The following is a 24240-nucleotide window of genomic DNA, read 5'->3' as shown; positions in this document are numbered from 1 at the left end:
TCACAATCGTAGACACAACTTTGCCTTCTCAACAGCTTTCTTGAATGCGCTCTTCACCTCCTTGTTTCTCAGGCTGTAAATCACAGGGTTCAGCATGGGGATGACCATAGTGTAAAACACAGATGCCATTTTGTCTATGTCCATGGAGTGAGCGGAGCTGGGTTGTAAGTACATGAAGATGATAGTCCCATAGAAGATGGAGACAGCGGTGAGGTGGGAAGCACAGGTGGACAATACTTTCCGGTATCCTGTGGCTGAGTGCATCTTCAGGATGGTGATGAATATGCAAAGGTAGGATATCAGGATAACCAGGAGGGCAAAAAAGACATTGAAGCTGGCCACGTAAACAAGAACAAGCTCATTCACATGTCTGTCAGAACAGGACAGAGCCATGACTGCTGGCACATCACAGAAAAAGTGATGGACCACATTGGGCTTACAGAAGGAGAGACTGAATGTTTCCCCAACATGGATGGAAGCATTCAGGAAACCACAGATATAGCAGCCTGTGGCCAGACACGCACACATACTTGTTGTCATGGTGGTGGTGTAATGTAGTGGCTTACACACTGCTGCATAGCGGTCATAGGCCATCAGGGCCAAGAGGAAATTTTCCATAGTGGCAAAGGCTGCAAAAAAGAACATCTGAGCAGCACAAGCACTGTAGGAAATGACTTTGTCTCCTATAAGGAGCCCAGCCATGACTGTGGGAGTGACCGCTGAAGAATAGCAGAAGTCCGCTAGAGACAGGTTACCAAGGAAAAAGTACATGGGAGTGTGTAGACGAGAGTCCCAAAGAGCCAAAATAACCATGCCTAGGTTTCCAGCCACATTGATGAAGTAGATGAGCATGAACATGATGAAGAGGGGGACTTTCAGTTCTGGGGCATTGGTTAGTCCTAGGAGGATGAACTGTGTCACTTCCGTACTGTTCTCCATCAATTTTATTTGGACATCAGATGATGTCTTGTAGCAAATAGAAGCAAAGAACAAGAGTGTAAATAGTTGTTGTAGGATAAATATACGTACAGCACCAAATTTGAAATGTTTATATTCCCTCTGCATTATTTCATTATGTTAATAATACACATTTCAATATTCTCCATATCTAAAACTGAGCTTAGGGTGGTGCCTATGGCTTAGTGGGTAGGGCGCTGACCCCATATACATAGCGTGGTGGGTTCAAACCCGGCCCTGGCCAAACTGCAACAACAACAACAACAACAACAAAAATAGCCGGATGTTGTGGCGGGCACCTGTAGTCCCAGCTACTCAGGAGGCTGAGGCAAAAGAATCGCTTAAAACCAAGAGTTGGAGGTTGCTGTTGAGCTGTAACGTCATGGCACTCTACCAAGGGCGATAAAGTGAGACTCTGTCTCTTTAAAAAAAGAATAAATAAATAAAACTGAGCTTAAACACAAAATTTAATGTATTAAATGTTTATAGAGTTACAAAAGTTAAACTGGAAAAATCTTACTGGGTCATCTTACCAGTTTTTAAACTTTCGTAATTATAACTGATGTTTGGAACATTTTATAAATTTTTCATATGACATTTCTGGAATTATGCCAATGCAGTTTTTCCTGTCCTAGTGAAAGCTTGTGCTTCTGTTTCTCACCTGGCAGGATTGCTCTAGATACTTTATATCTATATTCATTGATTCCTATCAATAATATTTTGAGCTTGATTGGTTGATAGTTTAAATTGAGAGGCACAGAGGTTGAGTAATGTATTCATATTTACACAAATGTTAATGGAAAGCTAAGTTTTAACCCCAAGCACAGTGGCTCCCAAGCATGAAAGTCACAGGAGGATATCAATCAAATTGTTTTAACTCAATTTATAGTTACTCATTGACCCCATTGACCCAAACCCCGTGTTTGGGGTTTCACAGTGAAGATGGACAGCAGATGTCTTAGGAGGACTGGAATAGTAAGTAGGGGCTTGTACAAACCACAAAGACACTTTAGAGAGGATAGAGCTTGGGTTCTGGGAAGAGCTGCTTATTGGCTGTCTGGGACTCATTGGCTCTAATCCAACTCCCCTGAAACTCATTGTATTCATCTCTCAAATGAAGAGAGTAATGATATTTAACTCAGGGTATTATTGTGAGAATTAAGTATGAACATGCATAAAAAACAAGGGATAAGCCTGAGTAAGAGAAAGACCCCATCTCTACTAAAAATAAAAAAAACTAACCGGATATTGTGGCGGGCACCTGTAGGTAGTCCCAGCTACTCAGGAGGCTGAGGCAAGAGAATCTCTTAAGTCCTAGAGTTTGAGGTTGCTGTGAGCTGTGATGCCATAGCACTCTACCCAGGGCAATAGAGTAAGACTCTTGTCTCAAAAAAAAAAAAAAAACAAACTAAGCAAAAAAATAGAAACAAAACACATAATGAATAAATGGTAAGTGATTACCGAAGTTGAGGAGTTCTATCTGTACTATTATTACCAAGATGGAACAATGGACTCTATGTCAGCTTAGGTGTGGATGAGTTTTGAAGTCTTTAGCCTCCTTCTTCAATTTGCTTTTTCTCACACGGTAGAATTATTGGAATTTTTGTGCTCTCCAGTAACTCGTTCTCTGTTGTTGCTCCACCCATGATACTGCCTGTTTTAGCTCTTCAATGTAGCCTGCTTTTTTTTTTTTGTTGTTGTTGTTAGTTTCTTCTTTAAAACACACATTTTGCTTGTGTTTAAAGAGTCTCCTTTCTTATTCTTTTTCTCAGTAGTGTCATTCCGTATTGACTCACAGAAATCAAAGGTTGAAAAATTATAGTTTGTGACTTGATTTTTGCCGTTTGTCTTCAGATCTGTTTTTGTGGCAATCTCTATGTTGTAAAATATTTTAATCTGCTCTTATGTAGGAAATTGTAGTTTGATTCTTTCTATTTTAATATAAAGTTTTTGGAAGGGTATCCATCCAATACTAACCACTAGTTCTTACCCTCCTGCTCTCCTGCTCATTAACCTTTGGCAACCTCACATTACAAGCCAAGCCCTTGAAGGCTTTATGTTTGCTAACCTTAACGCATGTGGCCACTTTTAGCATACACTGTGCTACCTATCAATAAGCACGTACTATAACCAATGTTAATACTTTATATATAAAAGTATTTTGTGTTATGTATTTGTGTATCATATTAATAGGTAGGAGTATTATTTTTATTTTACTGTAAAGACAAATGAGAACTTAGGAAGTTTTTCAAGGCTTTACACTTACACAGCTAGTATGAGGAAGATTAAAAATTTAAAGCCAGTTTAGATCTACTCAGCAGCCTGTCCTTTCAGTCATCCCACTGTCAATGTGTACAGATGCTAAAAACAATACGTATGAAATTATAAGAAATATGTCAAAAAGAAGCTTGGATAGTGCTAATTTTCTTGGTACCTTTTTTAGCTTAACAAAGATCATTTTACTCTCCTATTTATTCTGTGCCTCCAATGAGAGGTGAACATACAGTGAACAAGATAAAATTACTATATAATCACCTGTTTTTATTACTAATCTTTTTCAGGAGAGTAGCATAATAAGTGTCTACCTCCCTGCTGATGGAAGTTTTGATGTTTATTCCCTAGTTTCACCTTATTTTTGTAGGAAAACATTGAAAACATCTATTTCTGTTCTCAGAAGATGATAGTAGGTATAGCTGTGCTACTGCTTTTGTGTGAATTACCAGCTTTCAATAAAAAATGTATATTGAATATAGCAGCTTACCTTGCTCCTCGAAAACAAGAGACAGTCAATCTTGAATAGCAAGTTCAATATCAGAAAATCTTCTCTGCACAAATCCTGTTAGAGAAGCTTTCTCTCAGGTATTGGCCAATGGTTCCTTGGTCTCTAAGTCAGGGAAAGATGGAGGGAAAGATACCAATACACGTTCAGATAATGAATCTAATGTGCATATTGTTGTACATATTCACAGGGTACACGTGATGTTTTAATACAGACATACAATGTGAATAAATCAAATTGGGGTAGTAAAGGTATCTGTTACCTCAGGTATTTATTATTTCTTTGAGTTAGGAACATTGCAATTTCACTCTTTTAGTTGTTTTAAAGAATACCTAATCTGTTGGTTACAGTCACTTTGTTGTGCTAGCAATTATTGTTCATTCTATCCAACTGTCTAGCTATATTTTTGCAATCATTACCCATCCCCACTAGCAAATAGAAGAGTGCCTATAAAACAACTCATTTAGTGTTTACCATTTTCAATAACATTTTTATCTTAATGTGTTATCTTGGCTATGGCTATAGGGTCATGGGGAATCTAAAATCGGGAGAAGGCCTGTGTATATAAATAACTATTAACATTTGGATGAGTAAAAAATGATCTAAGGAGCTAGGATTCAAGTCTGGTGCCATGTGGAGTCAGGGTGGCTTTCAGAAGCTAATAATGCCTAAGACCAGGAAAGAATTAAAGAGATGTGGTGCTCTCAGGGGATGTTCCCCACGAGAGCATCTACATAGCTTCTTACTTTCCTGAAGAAGAAACAATTAAATTGACTATGGGGACCAAACTGGATATCTTGAGTGTGCACATATGTTTTTGTATTATGTGTTATTTTGTATTTATTTTTAATTATCACTTAATATATAAGTTGCAAACAATAATATGCACACATTTTAGTATTTATTTCTAAGAATTTTGTTAAATATATAGTCATGGGACCACTACTACAATCATCTAAACTAATTTCCTATTACATTTGGTCAACCCCTTCTCCCATCCACTGCTTCTTGCAATTACTAAACTGTTTTTGTCCATGTAATTTTGCCTTTGCAAGATTGTCCTTAACTTGAATAATAAAACATTGTCTTTTTCTCTGTCATTATTTTACTTAGCATAATTCAGGTGCCATCCATCAATTTCATTTCCTGTGTCCAAGGTGGAAATCTTTAAATTGTGGAATCATGTTCCATAATGGGGACTTTACACATTGTTTTTGTTTGTTTGTTTGTTTTAATCCCCAAGTTGAAGACTATGTGTGTGATTTCTGGTGTTTGGTGATTATGAATAAAGCTGATTTAAACATTGGCTAATGTTTTTGTGTGAATATAGGTTTTATTTCATTTGACCTAAAACCTGGAAGTTGGATTGTTTTACCATAGAATAAATATGGTTAATTTTTTTGTCCATAACCTATATAATGTTTATTTCAACTATATATTTTTACATAAAAGGGAGATTCAGAAAGATTAAATAACTTGCCCTAGTTCTGATAGCAAAGAAATAGAAGAAATGGAATTTGAATTAGGGTTTTCTGGTTCCACCTTTGTTTCAATTATCTTCAACACACCTTTGTTGAGAGACTATGTACCAGGCACTGTGTTACCCACTGGAGGCGCCAAGATGGAGAATGCTGCTCCTGGCCTCAGGGTTAGAGTGTTGTAGGGGTGTGGGTTACACATGCAATCCTGGACGCACTGTGCATACACGTTTCTTCTGATCAAAGTAGCAAAGACTATTCTTCGTATTATAAAAGTTGTCATGCTTTTGTGCTGCTGTTTCTGCTTCTTACCTGTTCAGCTATTACCTCCACTTTGTTTCTTTCTAATTCTACTCTGCTTCTGTAGTGGTCTGAGTTTCTCACTCTGGAAACGCCCGTGAAAGATTGTTGATTGGGTCAGTGAGTCCCCTACTACTATGGGGCAGAATTCTGATGTAAGCTGACCCCAGAGCCCATTGGTAAACCTAAAATTGGTCACCTTTGGCCAAGTTACAGATTCCTGATCAGTTCAGTCACGGTCAAATATGGTTATTTAATAGAAATTCTTAAACTGTATAAGTGGCTCTATCATTTTCTTTTTAAAAATGTGTGTGCATATATATATATTTAAATGGAAGCCTCTTTTTTAATTTAGAAATTTTATTTTATTTCTTATTTCAGAATATTATAGGGGTATACGTATTTTAGTTACACAATTTGCATTTGTACATTTTAAGTCTATATTATAAGTGTGCCAATGACCCAGAATATGTGCATTGCACTGTTTTGGTGTAAATTTACCCTCCCTCCTTTCCTTCCCTCCCCCACCCATTTCTGTTGAGTTTTACTTCCATATGTACACAGTTCCAATTTAGTATTGAGTACAAGAGGTGTTTGTTTTTCCATTCTTGTGATACTTCACTTAGTAGAATAATCTCCAATTCCATCTAGATTGTTACAAAAGATATTAGATCACTATTTTTTATGGATGGGTAGTACTATATGTTTTTTTGAATTTTTAATTGAAATGCAACATGGGAAAAAGTACAGATATCATAATCACACCTCTCCAATTTTTACAAAAGAACACACTCGAGAATGAGCACTCAGGTAAAGAAACATTACCACCATTCCAGAAAATTCTCTTACCTCTTTTTAATTACTCATCTTCTACTTGACAAAGGTAATTACTAGTTTTGCCCAGTTTCAAGCTTTATATAAATGGAATCCAACAAAACAATCTTTTCTGTGTCTGGCTTTGCTTGCTCACATTAGTGTGGTGAGATTCATCTTATTACATGTATTTGTAGTCTGATCATCATCATTCCATGAATCAATCTACCACAGTTGATCCAGTCTACTATTAATTCAGTTTGGGTGTTTCTGGTCTAGGACAGTTATTACTACTATGAACATTATTGTACATGTGTGTTTGGTGAATTTATCTTCACATTTATATTACATGGATACTTAGGAGTAGAATGCTGGGCCATCAAATATTTATGTATTCAGCCTTAGTAGATACAGCTTAATATTTTCCTGAAGTCACTGGACCAATTAACACTCCAACAGGCAGCATATGAGAAATCTAGTTGTTCCACAACCCTACCAACACACAGCATAGTCTTCCCCAACCTTCATTTTAGCATTTTTTTGTGAGTGGATACTTCTTTCATATTGTTGTGGTTTGCATTTCCAATTGACTAAGGACACTATGACCATTGCAATGTATTTTTGACTTCTTTTAAAATCTATGTCATCATAGCCCCATTACAAGTAGCCTTACATTTAACAATTTATGATTAAGATTTATGTTCCCCTTCATCTTGAGCTTCATTAGGATAATGGTATCCAGTTCCACCCAAGTTACTGTAAATGATATCACACATATTTCATTCCTTTTTATAGCTGAGTGATACTCCATGGTATGTTTGTATGTATTTGTATGTGTCTCTGTGTGTCTGCGTGTGTGTGTGTGTGTGTGTGTGTGTGTGTAAGAGAGAGAGAGAAAGAGAGGGACGCTTGTGGGCACTGAAGTTGGTTCCACATCTTTGCAATTGTAAATTGTGCTGTGATAAACATTCAGGTGTAGGTGTCTTTTTATATAATGACTTCTTTTCCTTTGAGCAGATACTTAGCAGTAGGATTACAGGAGTAAATGGTAGGTTTACATTTATTTCTTGGAAGAATCTTTATACCGTTTTCCATAGAAGTTGTACTAATTTGCTGTCCAACCAACAGTGTATTAGCATTCCTACTTCTCCGTATCCATGCCAACATCTATTGTTTTATTGCCTTTTAATAATAGTCATTCTGATAGGGGTAACAGGTTATTTCATTGTAGTTTAATTTGCATTTCTATAATGATTACTAATGGTAAGCATATTTTCATATGGTCATAGACCATTTGGCTATCTCTTTTTGAAAAACTTGTTCATGTTTTTGGTCCATTTTTTGATGGGGTGATTTGTTTGTTTGTTTGTTTTTTCTTGCTGATTTGTTTGAACTCTTTGTAGATTCTGGATATTAGACCTTTGTTGGATATAGAGTTTGTGAATATTTCCTCTCATTCTGTAGGTTGTCCAGGCACTCCGTTGATTACTTTCTTTGCCATGCAATAGCTTTTTAGTAAAATCAAGTCAAATTTATTTGCTATATTTTTGTTGTTGCTTTATTTGCCTAGAGAAATGTACATAGGAGTTTTCCTACATGATTTTCTAGAATTTCTAGGTTTTTATGCTTTACTTTTAAGTCTTCATCCACCTTGAATGAATGTTTGTTTATGGCAAAAGATAGGGGACCTGATACATTCTTCTTCAGGTGACCATTCAATTTTCCCAGCGTTCATTTATTGAATAAGGCTTCTTTTCCCCAAAGTTGTCTACTTTGCCAAAGATCAGTTGGTCATAGCTATATGGTTTCATTTCTGGGCTCTCTATTCCATTCCATTGGTGTATGTCTCTACTTTTATACCAATACCATGTTGTTTTGGTTGCTATAGGCTTGTAGTATAATTTGAAGTCAGGTAACATGACATCTCCAGATTTTTTTCTTTTTGCTTAGGATTTCTTTGGCTATTTGGCATCTTTTATGCTTCCAAATGGAGCTTGGCATTATTTGTTTAAGGTCTGTGAAATCAAGATGTTGGTATTTTGATTACATGGAATCTGTATATCACTTTGGGCAGTATGGGCATCTTGACAATATTGATTCTAGCAATCCATGAGCAAGGAATGTCTTTTTATTTACATGTGTCATCTCCAATTTCTTTTATCACTCTTTTAAAGTTCTCATCATAGGGAACTTTTACCTCCTTGGTTAAGTATATTCCTAGGTATTATATTTTATTTGTAGTTCTTCTAAATGGTGTTGACTCCTTGATTAGACTCTCCACTTGACTATATATAGTATTCAGAAAGGCTACTTATTACATTGTACATTGATTTTGTAACCTGAGACTTTGCTGACTCTATTCATCAATTATAGAAGTCTTTGGGGTTTTCTAAATATAATATCATATTCTTAGCAACAGGGATTATCTAACCTCCTCTTTCCTGAAAGATGCCATTTCTTTCTTTCTCTTGCCTGATTGCTCTGGCTAGGACTTCCAATACTACACTGAGTATAAGTGGGACAGCCTTATCTTGTTTTAGTTCTTAGGGGAAATGCTTGCAGCATTTCTCCATTCAGGATGATGGTGCATATTATAATTTTATAATATTCCTTCTATGCCTAGATTTTAAATATTTTATCATGAAAGGATGCTGGAATTTATAGAATACTTCTTCTACATCTATAAATATGATTATGTTTTTCTTCTGTTTATGTTGTAAATCTTATTTATTGATTTTTGTATGCTGAATCATCCTTGCATCCCTGAAATGAAACCCACTAGGTTGTGGTGAAAATCTTTTTCCTGTGTTGTTGAATTTGGTTTGAAATAATTTTGTTGAGGATTTTTGCATCTATGTTCATAAGGAATTTTAATCTGTAGTCTTTTTTCTTTTTTGTGTCCTTTCCTGGTTTAAATCTTGTGGTGATGATGGTTTCATAGTGTAAGTTTGGAATTATTTCTTTATTCCCAATGTTATGTAATAGTTTCTGTGCATAAAAGATCTCGGTTATTTTTTTTTTGTAGGTCTGGTAGAATTTGGCTGTAAATTCTTCTGGGTCAGCACTTTTTTTGTTGAGAGTTGTATTTATTATTCCTCCAATCTTGCTGCTTATTATTGGTCTGCTCACAGTTTCTACTTTTTCCTGATTCAGACTCAGGAGGCTGCGTGTTTCCAGGAATTTTGCCATTTGCTTTAAATTTTCTAGTTTGTGTGTGCAGAGGTTTTTATAGTGTTCATGAATGATATTTTGTATTTCTGTGGTATCAGTAGTAATGTCTCCTCCTTTATTTCTGGTTGATCTTATCTGGGTCCTTTTCTTCTATTTCTGGTTTATCTGGCTAGATGCCGATGGATTTTGTTTATCTTTTCAAAGAAGTGACTTGTTTTATTGATTTTATTGATTTATTTTTGGTTCCATTTCATTTAGTTTTGCTGTGAGCTCCAATCTTTCTTTTCTCTTGCTATTTTGGGGTTTGATTTGCTCTTCATTTTCTAGTTTCTTGAGATATAACATTTGATTGTTATTTCGTAATTTTTCTATCTTTTTGATTAGGTATATAAGGCTATGTACTTTCCTTTTATAACTGCTTTCAATGTTACCACACGTTTTGAAAACTTGTGTTCCCTTTGTCAATCAGTTCAAGGAATCTTTTGATTCCTATCTTAATTTTGTCATACAGAAGGATCATTCGGCAGCTCATTGTTTAATTTTCATGTCTTTGTGAGTGTTTGAGTGTTTTTCTTGGAATTGATTTCTAGTTTTATTCTATTGTGGCCTGAGAAGATACATGGTATGATTTCAATTTTTTTCAATTGGCTGAGAGACTTGTTTTGTGATCTAAAATATTATCAATCTTGGAAAATGTCCCATATGTTGATCAGGAGAATGAATATGTGTGTGTGTGTGTGTATATAATTTTGAGGGGTATAATGTACTGTAAGGTCTGTTGGGGCCATTCTTTTTGTCATTCTATTAAGTCCTGTGTTCTTTTATTGATTTTATGCTTCCATAATATGGGAGCACCCCAGTTGGTGCTAAAGTCTGGGGAAATTGTGATATTATTGTTTATTTCTTTGCTAAGATATAGTAGAATTTACTTTATAAATCTAGAAGCTCCTATGTTAGGTATATATGTATTTAGGATTGTTTTGTCTTTTATAAATTTCTACCCTTACCTTTATAAAATGACCATTTTTGACTTTTAAAATCATTTTTAATTTAAAACCTATTTTGTCTGATATGAGAATGTCTGTTATCTATTTGATTTTGATTTCCTTTTGTGTGGAATATCTTCGTCTATCTCATCATCTGGAATCTGTTTGCATCCTTACAAGTTAAGTGTGTTTCTTAGACACAGCATATATCTGGGTTGTATTTTTCCATGCATTCCTCCAGTCCAGGTATACTTATTGGGGCATTAAGACCGTTTGTGTGTAATGTTAGTATGGCTATGTGGCATACCTTCATGGTCATTATATTGGATGATACCTTCTTGTTTTGTTTTTGCTCTTGTGCTGTTGTTTTTATAAGAACTGTGAGCTTTAACTTTGAATGTTTTTATACTTGTGGGTATCTATTATTCTATTCCATGTATAATGCACTTTTTAGTATTTCCTGTAGGGCAGATCTAGCAGTGAAAAACTCCCTGGTGTTTTTTTGTCTATAAAAGTCTTTTTTCCCTCCATTATTTATGAAACTTATTTTTGCAGGACAAAAAATTCTTGGATGGCATTTGTTTTGTTTAAGAAGACTAAAAATGAGCAGTGGAGCAAGATGGCAGACCAGAGTGATTATTCAGCTGAGCTTTCCTAGTATGATTGGGGAAATAGAGAGAACCCAGACCTACCTGGTGCAGGGACCTTACCTGAAGTCATAGCTCCAGAAGCACGGTGAGGTGGTGGTGTACAGGAGACAGCATAAGATCTAGAGCTGTGGAGGTCTAACTCAGTAGGCAAGTGACTGGGAGCCAGCAGGAATGGCTGCCCCCCACCCCATGGAGGTCCAGGGATGGGAGAAAACCTTTCCACAGTTTTTGTTTTGGGGAGGGGAAGCTGTGCACTGAATGGAAAGCTCAAAAGAGTGGGTGGACTCTAACAGTATACAGCTGGACTCTAATCAGATTTGAATAGTGGGTGGAGTAGATTTACCATCAGTTGGGTGGCTGGCAAAGAAGCCAAGTGGGAAGGTCCCAGATGCCTGGGGGTGGCCACTGTGGGAAAGTGATGATAAGGTCATGAGAATGTGCTTCTTAGCAAAGTCCTAAAACATGGCTATCTCTGTTCTGCCTAACTGATCAGGCTTCCACTATTGGGCAAGTCTGAGTGATTCCCGTACCCCCCGGCAACAGTTGTCAGGGTGCACTGTGAGATCTGCCTCCAAAGGATTCTGGACAGCTTTAATATCCCAAACTGGTGGGGACTGAATGCTGAGGAAACAATCAGGCAATCACCAAGGGCAACTAAGTTAGGAACCAGGACCATGCTCAGAAACTAGAGAGAGGTTGCTGCTTGTGTTCTTCATGTCCTAAAACCACAGTGCCATCTGGTGTCCCAGCAATATATTGCCATATATCCTATTTAAGTTGGCGGTTCCACTATATGTAATACATACATACATATATATATATATATATTTCTTTGAAGTATTATTTTCTCTTTTCCTTGTTGCTGAGATTGTTGCTGACTTTTGCTATTTGATCTTTTTTTATTTTGTTTTGTTTTAGCTAATTTATTTGGTTTGTTTTATTCTTAATATCCTCTTTTATTTTCGCCAAGAGCAAGGATTCCTGTATTTTTGGGTTATGGTATTTCAGCCTCATTTACGCTCTCTCTCTATTTCACTCCTCTTCTTTCTTTCTTTTGATAGAGACTTTTCTACTTTTCTCATCTTGCCCACACAAATTGCTTGTATAACAGCTAAGATATCCTCTCCTTTTGAGGGTCTGTCTTCTTTCTTTTTTCCTCTTCCCTCTCTTTCCTTTATTTGATACAACTGTATTTTTAATTTTCTTTATTCTTGCTTTATTATTATAATTATTTTCTTTTATCTCTGAGTGCTGGGGTGGTGTGGCTTTGGTCTAGCTTGGAGGTCACAGAAGTAATTTGGCTCAAGGAGAGTAAGAGATCACAGTTTTAGGGAGCCCTTCTAACTTTGACCCTTGGAAGACAGTATTAGCAAGTTGCACTGCAGAATTTTTCTTTTCCCTTTCCCTTTTCATTTTTATTTTTTTCTTTCTTGTTTATTGTTTTTACTTTTTCCTTTCTCTTCCTATATTTGGTAGAGGAAAAGTCTGGCTTTGCTCAGGCTGGTAAGAAGCTCCTGATTTCTTTCTTTCTTTCTTTCTTTTTTTTTATTGTTGGGGATTCATTGAGGGTACAATAAGCCAGGTTACACTGATTGCATTTGTTAGGTAAAGTCCCTCTTGCAATCATGTCTTGCCCCCAGAAGGTGTGGCACACACCAAGAAAGGAGCTCCTGATTTCAAGAAACCCATCCACCCCAGTTCCTCAAAATCTTTGAGTTACAGGCATGGCCTTATCACTGTGTCAATAAATACCATTTCTCCTATCACTCTCATTCTCTCTTCCTGTCCTCCTTCTCTTCTGTTCTTCCATTTTTTTTTCTTTTATACCCTTCTCTTTTTTCTTTTTATCTTTGCTTCTATTTATTTATTTATTTATTTTCCTCTTGTTTCTCCCTGCTTGTCCTTTACCCTTCTCTTCCTTTTGGCCTTATTCCAAGAGACCACTTCAACACCTAAGCTCTGAGACAAGGTAATTTAAAGCAAAGGAGGAAGTGAGAAGGAAAATGGAGGACAAGGAGGTGAACAAGAAGAAGGCATACATGAAGAGTAACCAACGGAAAAATTCAGGCAACATGAAAAACCAGAACAGAACAACTCCCCCAAGAGACCATGAGGCAACTAATAAAGAAGACTCTACCCATGAATAATTAATGGATTTGACAGAAAGGTAATATGAAATTTGGATGATAAAGACAATAAAGGGAATGGATGAGAAAATGGAAAGACAGAACCAAAAGATGGATGAGAGATCGAGATCTGTAGAATACAGAAAAGATATGGTGGGGCTGAAGGAAAAAGGGGCTGTCTTGCTAAACTAAGCTTCAAAGTTGAGGGAGAAATAAAATCTTTTTCAGATATACAAATACTGAGGAAATTTGCCATAACAAGACCAGTTCTACAGGAAATACTTGGACCTACTGTCAACATCGACCCTCACAATGTACTACCAGCAAAGTAAACACCCAGAAGCTAACGGTCAAAATTTACTTTCCAAAATGGCACAAAAGATAAAACTATGTAATAGACTTTCAAAAAATAAGATGACTATAATTCCACAACATTTATCAATCCTCTCAATAAATGTAAATGGATCAAAGTCCCCTCTGAAGAGGCACAGCCTGGCTGATTGGCTAAAAAGGCACAAATCATTTATATGCTGTCTCCAGGAAATGTGAAGACTGTGAAGAGTTTGTGGGTGAGAGAGCAGTGTACATGGGGAGGAGAGAGTGTTAGTTCACAAAGATGGTCTGGAAAGGAAATATGACAGGGTAACATCTAAGCAACACCCTGAATACAAAGGGGGCTTTAATTTGTAAACTGAGTAAAGAAGATCTTCACTCTCCAGTGTGAGTGGCCACCATCCAGTCCACTGAGGGCATGCTTAGATGGAACTAAAAGGTGGAGAAATGACAAATTCTCACTCTTTTTGAGTGAAAGAGAGTTTCATATTATTAATTAAAATAATAAAGTGAAGGAGGCTTCCATACAAGAAGAAACTAGTAAAAGGCCTTCAGGCTGGATTTGTGAAAATAGAACAATATTAGCATTGATGAAGCGCAGTAAAAGACAGGGGAAGTGAGAAGAAATGATTTATCTCAGCTAGTGGAAGAGTGAAAAAGGAATGTTAAATTTTTCAAAGTATCCACAGAGAGAAAAATGTACATGTTTTTTTTCCTGGTACACTTTTTAAAAAGTGCAAAAGTTGGTAATAATATTCAAAGGAATTTAAAATGCTTTAATTTTTACCCCACTTTTCTAGTACTCTGGGTATTTTATCTTTTTAAAAATGAAAAAATGAAGATAATGGGTCTATAAAATGACTCAGTTAAGACACAAATATTAATTCATAAGAGATGCTATATTTATGTATTCTGGGCAAAATGTGCTAAAGAAAAGCACATACTTTCATTTAGTAGTATGTCTTTCTTCTTTCCAAAATCAAATCTCTTAGAACAGTATTCAAATGAAGAAATAAAACAGTATATCAAACATAAATGTGTATTCTCATACCCAAGTTAAGTATTAAATTGTTATTAAATACTAGCATTTTGGTCAGGGTTCTCCAGAAAAACAGAGCTAGTAAGGTAAATAGAGATAAACAGAGGGAGATTTCCTATGGGAATTAGCTTATTTGATTATGGAGGCCAAGGAGTCCCATAATAAGCTATCAGCAAACTTAGGAAGCAGGAAAGCCAGTGATGTAATTCAGTCTGAGTTTCAAGATAGAAAAGGTGGGGGTGCTTTGGGGAGACTGTTGTGAGGTGGGGAGACTGAAGCCAGGAGAAACAGAAGTGCCAGAGTCTGAGAAGAGAGAAGATGGATGCTCCAGTTTAAAAAGAGAGAGAATTTGTCATTTCTCCACCATTTAGTTCCATCTAAGCATGCCCTCAGTGGACTGGATGATGGCCACTCACACTGGAGAGTGAAGATCTTCTTTACTCAGTTTATAAATTGAAGTATTAGTTTTTTCTGGAAATACCCTCACAGACACACTCACAATAATGTTTGAGGATGTATCTTGCTATCTCTTACCCTGGTCTAATGGACACATGAAATTAACCATCAGGACTTACCACATGATATTTAATATAGATAAATTTTCCACAACCACGTGTATGGCTTCATGGGATACCTTTATACCCTTTTGTTTATAGGAGTGTTTTTGCTCCTGTTTTCACATTTTCATTGACGTGGTGAAAAGATGCATGTAGAGTAAGTAAATACACGAGTATGTTTAATAAGCATTTTCATAAGCTAGCTTCAAGATAGGTTAACCATTCATATTTAGCATTCTGTTTCTAGACAATGAAAAGAAAAGCTTTCACCAGACAATAGACATTTTAAAAGGTAAGAGTTCACTTTAGATATTTACTTCATCATTGCACCTTAAAATATGATTCAGGACATGGATAAGATATGAGAGAGATGAAACTTTAAAATGTGATTCAGGGCATGGAAAAGATATGAGAGAAATGAAATGAGGTTATGGTACATCCTACAATGCTAACCTCACAATCCTAGAGACAACTTTGCCTTCTCCACAACTTTCTTGAATGCCCTATTCACTTCCTTGTTCCTCAGGCTGTAGACTACAGGGTTCAGCATGGGGATGACCGTAGTATAGAACACAGATGCAATTTTGTCAGTGTCCATGGAGTGACTGGAGCTGGGCTGTAAGTACATGAAAATAATAGTTCCATAGAAGATGGAGACTGCAGTGAAGTGGGATGCACAGGTTGACAAAGCCTTCCGATGTCCTGCAGCTGAATGCATCTTTAGAATGGTGATAAAGATGAATAGATAGGATATCAAGATAACCAGGAGAGCAAAGAAGATATTGAAGCTCACAACACAAACCAGAACCAGTTCTCTAATGTGTCTATCAGAGCAAGAAAGAATCATGACTGCTGGAATATCACAGAAAAAGTGATGGACCTCATTAGACTTACAGAAGGAGAGACTGAACGTGTCTCCAATGTGGATAGAGGCATTCAGAAAACCACAGACGTAGGAGCCTATGGCCAGATGAGCACACACCCTTATTGTCATGGTGGTGGTGTAATGTAGAGGTTTGCACACAGCTGCATAGCGGTCATAAGCCATTGATGCCAACAGGTAATTTTCTACAGTGGCAAAGGCTACAAAAAAGAACATTTGAGCAGCACATGTATTATAGGAGGTGACCTTGTCTCCTGAAAGGAGCCCACCCATTACCGTGGGAGTGACAGCTGAAGAGTAACAGAAGTCCACCAGAGACAGATTACCAAGGAAAAAGTACATGGGACTGTGGAGATGAGAGTCCAAGAAGATAAATACCATCATCCCCAGGTTCCCAATCAGAGTGATGATGTAGATGAGGAGGAACAATAAGAAGAGGGGAAACTGTAGTTCTGGGGCATTGGTTAGTCCTAGGAGAATAAACTGGGTCACTTCTGTCTTGTTCTCCATCACTGTCATGTAAGAATCGCAAGATGCCTGTAGCAGCAAAGGAAAAAAAGTGAAAAAAAGTTGAATTGAAATTGAAAAGTATAAGTACAATATGTATTGTTTCACTGCAGCAATAACATGCACCTCAAGATTTTCTAGATAAAGCACTAAAAATAATTTAGTGCATTAATTATATACAGAGTTATATAGTGTTGAATCTGAAGAATCATACCAGATTACTTACCCAATTTTAGATTATAAAATTTTAAACTGAGACATAGAAAATTTAATAATTTTACTTGTTGAGATGAATCTCTCTGCCAATTCACCATTCCTGAATATAGTCAGAGCTGACACTTTTGTTGCTCATTTGCCAAAAATTTCTCTCTAGACATTTTAGATGTATATTGTTTCTTCTCAACAATATTAGGAGTTTGAATAGTTGTTGCATTCATTTAAATTATGAAGCAGTAGAGCTTGAGTAATTTATTCACATTTAACAAGTTTTAAATAGAGAGTCATTCTTTGGACCCATGCCAACCCTTGCACTTATGCTGAATGTTTCTTATATCTAACTATCTAATCCCAACCTCAATAAAATTGAATTTGACTCAATTTACAATTGTTGATTGTCTCCCTTAATGGAAACTCAAGTGTTTCATTTTCACAGTGAAATTAGTGAATGATATAGTAGATGTGGTGAGATATCTAGAATGATTGGGGTGTGTTCAATTGACAGAGGCAATTCTGAGAAAAGCCATACCATCAGATACAGCAGATATAGGGCATGGATTCTTAGAAAAGATTCATGTAAATCCTACCATTTTACCACCTTGGAGCCACTGGTTCTAATCTAATTCCCCTAAATGTACTTCCTTCCTCAAAATGGAAACAATAATGAGACCTACTTTGAAGTATAACATTACTATGAGAATTAAATAAGGTAAGGTATTAAAAAATAATAAAATTCTAGGTGGTTAGTACAGCATGATGAGTGATAGCTGTAATATTGATACTAGAATGGGATAATGGAGTTGATGTTGCTTTGATAATAATGGATGATGACAACCAGGGTTTCAGGAGTGAGTGAGTTTTGAATTCTTGAAGATTCCTTCTCCAATTTGCTGTTCCTCAATACTAGGGCCATTGAGAATTTCTGCATTCTCCAGTGGCTGATTCTCAGTCTGTTTTTTCTCCAAGCATATGATTGGCTGCTTTGGAAATTCCACGTGAGCCACTCTTTCTAAATTTCTTTCTCAAATTCCATATTTTAGCTTAAGCAAAAGAGTCCTTTTTTTTTCTTAATTTCATCCTTTCTCTCATTATTGTCATTTCATAATCAAATCCAAGACATCATGGTTGAAAGTTCTTATTTTCTGGCTGTCTTGTGCTTACAGATGTGATTTGGAGGCAAATTCCACATTGTAAAATATTTGAACCTGTTCTCGTTTATTTTAAATCTTTGTACTGAATTGGAACCTTTGCAAGGGTATGCATTCAATACTAATTACTATCCCCCACCATCTTTCTCCTGAGTCTTTTGCAACTTCACTTCCCAAGCCTTCCCTGTGAAGACATTATACTTGCCGACCTTCACAAACATGACCACTTTTAGCATACATTGTGTTCTATAACCAAGAAAAAGAACTTTATAAGTAAATGGTATGTGTGTGCAAGATAGTATTATTATTCTTACTTTATAATTAAGAAAATTAAGAATTTGAAGTTATCTGATACTCTAAAATCATACAGTTAGTATGAGACATTCTCAAGATTTAAACCCATATTCATCTTAAAGCTAAGCATTTAACCACATCGCTGTCAACGTGTGTAGATGTGCTAGTAATGATAATAAGACTATGGAGAAAAAAATAAAATGCAGTTCAGAATTTGATAATTTAAGACTTTTTAAAGAAGGAATTTTTCCCTCTTCTTTTCTCTGTTTGTTTGCTTTTTAACCACTAAATAGGGGTAAATATACAGCAATGAAGACAAAATTGCCCCCTACTCAACCAGAGCATCATCTCTCCTGTTTTTTCATTCATATTTAAGGTGATAGAAGCATAATGTTTCATAAGAATCATTGGACTCTTTATGAAAGAAATGTTGACATTTTTGTTCCAAAATCATCTCAGCATTTTAGAAAAAAATTTCTGTTTTCAAATTACTGTTTCTGTTTTCAAATTACTCATAGTAGGTCTATCTACTCCACTCCTTTTGCATGAATTATATTTCTCATTGAACATGTTTATGGAATGTAGAAGCTTACATTTTCTACCAGAAAAGCAGGAATAGTAATTCAGAATAACAAGTCTGAAATCAGAAAGTTGTCTGTGAAATCTTGCATAAATATGATTAGAGGAGCTCACTCACGTGAAGTGGTCAAAAAGATCCAGATATCTTAGGTAGAAAAAATGGACGTGAACGTGGATCAAAGTTTAAATCTAACATTAATTCTTTCTGGACACTTGAAGAAATCACTTACCTCTTGCTTATTTATAAAATGAACATGTTAAGATTATGCTTCCCACATAATTCACAGAGTTGTATTGGTGAAAACCGGCAAGGGAAGTCTATAAAACGTCTTGCTACATTTGAAAGTCAATGTAATTTTTATCTTGGGATAAAGTAGTTTACCATGTTGAAAGTTCATAGAAAATCCTCAGATGAGAACTCATGTGTGAACAAAAATTATCATTCAGACAAATGATGACTAATGGGTCTCTCTCAAACAACATTGGGTTGAGTCACACTGGGATTTCAGAGGCTTATCTATGGAGATGTGGAGAGAGTTAGAGTGATGCTGAGAGCTCTGGAGATTTCCCCGTGAGAGTATATGCAGAGCCTCATCCTACTTTACTAGGAAAAAAGCAATTAAAAAGCCTATGGGAATCAAGCTGGTTACTTTTAATGTGCACACATGCTTTCATATTACTTGTTATTTCTCATTTTTTCCATTTTCTAATTAATGTATAATTTACATATGCCTTTCAATGATCGCATGGAAGGAACTTTCCCCATCCCAGGATGACCTGTGTCATGGACATATCTCCAACATCAATTATATCCTACATCACAAATGAAGCCTCAACAAATTTTTTAAAATATAAATTATACTTTGCACCTTCATAGACCACAGCAGGATAAAAGTTGGACTCAATTCAAGCAGAAACACTCATCCCCACACAAAGTGAAGGAAACTAAGCAACCTATTGCTGAGTCATAGCTGGGTCAAGAAAGAGATAAAGACAGAGATTAATAGATTCTTCAAACAAAATGATGATGAGGCCAGAAATCTCTGGGGTAGTTCAAAAGTAGTATTCATTGCCTTAAATGGCCACATCCAGAAATCAGAAAGTGTACAGGTCAACAATCTGATAGACCATCTCAAGGAACTGGAAAAAGAAGATCAATCCAATCCCAACCCTAGCTGAAGAAAAGGAATAATCAAAATGAAATAAAAAACAAAAGAATCATTCAGAAGATTAATGAAAAAAAATTGGTTCTTTGAAAAGAGTGACAATTCTTTAGCCAGACTAACTAGAAACAATAAGGTAAGATCTCTAATAAGCTCAATCAGAAATGAAAAAGGAGAAATAATTACACATGACATGGAAATATAAAATATCATCATTGATGCTATAAAAATCTCTAAGCCTAGAAATTTGAAAACATGGAAGAAACAGACATATGATCATTTTCAAAAGGAAAAAAGGCCATAAGTATAGGAAAATAGGATAAATAATAAGGGAATTTTTCAATTTTTCTGTTCATGACTACTTTCTATTACAATTAGCAAGGAAAAAAGTATACTTGGTAATGACGTTATCCATTTTTCTCTCTGGAAATACTATGACAATCATAGGCAACAAAAGAAAAAATAGTCAAATGGAACTACATTAAACTTAAAACTTCTGTGCTGCAAAGTAAACAATCAACAAATGAGAAGGAAAACTAGAGAATGGGAGAAAATATTTGCTGAATGTATATTTGACAATAGCTTAATGCCCAAAATATATAAGGAACTCATGGAATTCAACCACAAGGAAAAAACATCTGATTTTAAAAAGGACAAAGGACATTTCTTCAAAGAAAATATACAAATGACAATAGGTCTATGAAAAAATGTTCAGCATCACCAAATTATAAGAGAAATGCCAGCAAAATCACAAGAAAATAACACTTCACACACATTAAGATGGCTATAATCCAAACAATGGGAAATAGTAAATATTGGAAAAGATGTGAAAGAAATGGAATTCTTATGCTGCATTGGAGGAAATGTAAAATGGCACAGGATTATGGAGAAGAGTATGAAGGTTTCTCAAAAAATTAGAAACAAAAATACCATATAATCCATCAATCCCACTTGCAGGTATATGTCTGAAAGAATTAAAATCAGGGTTTTGAAGAGATATCTGCACCCATGTATTCATTGCACATTACTCACAATGACCAATCAGTATATGAAAACAACACAAATGCCCATTGACAGATGGGTAGATAAAGAAACGTGATATATCCATACAATTGAATACTATTAATCCTTAATAGAGAAGAAAACCCTGTCTTTTGTAACATAGGTCAATCTGTTGACATTATGCTACATGAAACAGGCAAGTCCACAAAATGACTAAGATTGCGTTATTCCACTACATTTAAAGTCCTCAGACTCATGGAATCAGAAAATAGAATGCTAGTTGCCAGAGAATAGAGGCAGGAAAAGGTGGGGAATTGTTTGATGTGCATAGAGTTTCAGTCGTGCAGAATGGGAGAGGGACTTCTAGAGATCTGGTGCCCCAAAATGTGCATGTGGTTGTCAAATTGTACTGTACACTTGGAAATAGTTGTCAGAGTAAATTTTATGTTATATGTATATATATATAGCCACACACACAAATCCAACTACAAAGGAAATTGTGTGAAATGTAAATAAACTAAAAAGACTGAAATAAATAGGCAAATCAAGACTCAAAAATGTGCTGCTTAAAGGGAGGCATACTTTATTTATTTATTTTTCAATGTCCTGATTCTCATTTATTTTTTTATTTATTTTTCCTTTTTTTTAAACTAAGTCATTTGCACATAGATCATGAATACATTTATGCCATTGTGGGATTCAATGTGTTGATAATTTGTACAAATTGGAGTGCTTACATCCTACTAATTAACATAGCCTTCACCTCATTTACCCAATTACAGTGTTAAGACATTTGTGTTCTACACCTGATAGATCCAATTTGTACTTGCAATATGCTCCACAGGTGTGGTCCCCCTACTAACCCTTCCTCTATCAACCTATCCCCCTCCCTACCCCTGACCCCTTCCCTCCTTCATCCTAGGCTATAGTTGTAATTCATCTTTCAGTGCCTGGGCGTGAAAGGGGAGGAACTGGAAATAAGAAAGTACAAAGGGCTTGGCACCTATAGCTCAGCAGCTAGGTCACCAGCCACATACACTGGAGCTGGCAGACTCAAATCCAGCTGGGCCTGCCAAACAACAATGACAACTACAACCAAAAAAAAAAAAAAAAAGCCAAGTGTTGTGACCGGTGCCTGTAGTCCCAGCTACTTGGGAGGCTGAGGCAAGAGAATAGCTTAAGCCCAGGAGTTGGAGGTTGCTGTGAGCTGTGATGCCCTGGCACTCTACCCAGGGTGACAGCTTGAGACTCTGTCTCAAAAAAAAAAAAAAGTAAGTAAATACAAAGATGGAACAATATATACTATGAATAAACTGGTAAATGAATACTGGTGTCCTTATGCTGATATCCGACTAAGTAGTCTTTGAGAAAACAGGATTATTAAAAATAAAGAGGAATGTTTCTTCTTCTTCACAATATACTCTAAAAAATTCCCAGATTATGGGGGTACAAATGTCTTGGTTACATAAATTACTTTTGTCCAGTTTAATCCAAAGTTCTAAGTGTGCCCATCACCCAGATAGTGTGCATCATGTGCTTCTTAGATACTTGGAAGAATGGAAGTATCTCTTAGATATCTTCCTAGAATGGAAGAAGTATCTTAAGCATACTTCAGTCTTAAGTATCTTCTTAGAGTGGAAGAATCTCTTCCATTCTCATGGCTTTAAATACCATCTACTTGATGATAACTTCCAAATTTATCTCCCCTTCCCATTGCTGAATTTTTACTGATGGTATCCAAGAGGCAGATGTCTCAAGCATCTTATGCCCAAATGAAACCCATGGTCTGTCCCACCCCAAACCAGAGCCTTCCACATCTCACAGAGCAGTCATTTTACACTTCTGGTTGCTTAGGTAAGTAGGTTAGTACTTTTTTCTCACAGCTTCCAATACATCAGTGAATCACAGGCTAATCTCCACTTTTTAAACACAATAAAATAGCCAATTTTGAGGCTGTGTTGTTTATAAAATATTACATGTACAATACTACACATGATTTGGAGGAAGCAGAGAAGAAATAATAGAGCAAATGCATAATTTTAGAGATTTATTTAAATTCTATGAAGAAGATCAAAAAGAGTAAAAGATTACTTAGGACAGCAATTTACACGGGGTGGTCAAGAAAGGGTTTTGAAAGAAGCAATGCGAGGTTTAGACAAAAGGTTCTAGGAGGGAGAAAGCAAGCCAGAGACACCATTTGGGGTATAAATCTAGCAGTTCAGGTTCAGGTAAAAATCGTGTGGCAGACTACTGTTTTTCCCCCAAACCTGTTCTCTTTTTCTTACAACGTGTTGGTATTTCATATACGAACATTTTGATTCAGCTAGAGATTAAACATCAAGTATCGTTGCAGCTTATGGTGGCTGTTTGACTGAGTTTCTGCCAATGGAATATGCTCAGACGTGAAGTGCGCAGCTATTACATCACTTTCCAGACAAGAGTTTTGTTTTCCTCCATCTCTTCTCTTTCTTTCTCCCTCCAGGTAGAACAGTTGTGAAGAGAACAGCCGCACTCCAGAAGGTGGTAGAAAGAGACAATGTGAAAGGAACCTGGATCCCAGAATGACCGAAGCACCACGGCAGTTAGTTCCTTTTTACACCACCTGCTATTTGAGAAAAAAATTTCTATCTTACTTATGCCACTACATATGGCTTTCTTTGTTATAGCACGTTAACCTCATTTCGGTTTCTTTGCGGCACCTTTCCTCAATATGTATAATCTCTTTCTTCATACCTGAATCTAGGTCAGCTTTTCTCTGACCTAGACATTGACCATTACAGTAGCTAGAAAAAATGCTATGTGAGCTCGGGAATCCCTGCAGTTCTACTGTCACATTGGCCTGAAGATGTCATGTAACAAAACTGGTCCAGCCGCTGGATGTTGAAAGACCACCATTATTTTTTATAACTCTGTGGGTAGGGTGTGTCCTTTGCTGATTCCAAATTTTCCTCCTTAAAAAACATGCTAAAAAAGGAGGAAAAAAAACCTCAAAACTATGACCAAGTTGGAGAAGAACAAAGGTGACTGGAGAGTAGGCAGCATCAGCATCCAGGCGTGTGAATGAGGCCATCTCAGACTGTCCAGCCCAGGGGACCTTCTGACCTCACGAGTGGGTGAAATCAGCAAAGAACACACCCTACTCATAGAGTTATAAAAAATAATAAACCATTGTTTTAAGCCACTGCATTTGGGGGTAGTTTGTTATACAACAATAGATAACTAATTAAGTATACAGTTTGTCTAATCTCTCTAGTTAAAA

At 36.2% G+C, this 24240-nt stretch overlaps 2 protein-coding genes across 2 annotated transcripts; both read right to left on the bottom strand.

The window, feature by feature from the left end:
* LOC128564671 (olfactory receptor 5B3-like) lies at positions 1 to 942 on the bottom strand. Its single transcript, XM_053560223.1, has one exon. It carries the CDS (start codon positions 937 to 939, stop codon positions 1 to 3), a length of 939 nt encoding a protein of 312 aa, XP_053416198.1. The 5' UTR covers positions 940 to 942.
* A 14701-nt stretch (positions 943 to 15643) lies between these two features.
* On the bottom strand, positions 15644 to 16591 carry LOC128564665 (olfactory receptor 5B3-like). The gene has a single exon (XM_053560218.1). The coding sequence runs from the start codon at positions 16589 to 16591 to the stop codon at positions 15644 to 15646; it is 948 nt and encodes a 315-aa protein (XP_053416193.1).
* Positions 16592 to 24240: the final 7649 nt, after the last annotated feature.

This window comes from Nycticebus coucang, chromosome 14, assembly GCF_027406575.1.
Source record: "Nycticebus coucang isolate mNycCou1 chromosome 14, mNycCou1.pri, whole genome shotgun sequence".
Taxonomy (NCBI): domain Eukaryota; kingdom Metazoa; phylum Chordata; class Mammalia; order Primates; family Lorisidae; genus Nycticebus; species Nycticebus coucang.
Note: the sequence above shows the minus strand (reverse complement) of the source record. Positions and strands in the feature narration are given on the sequence as shown.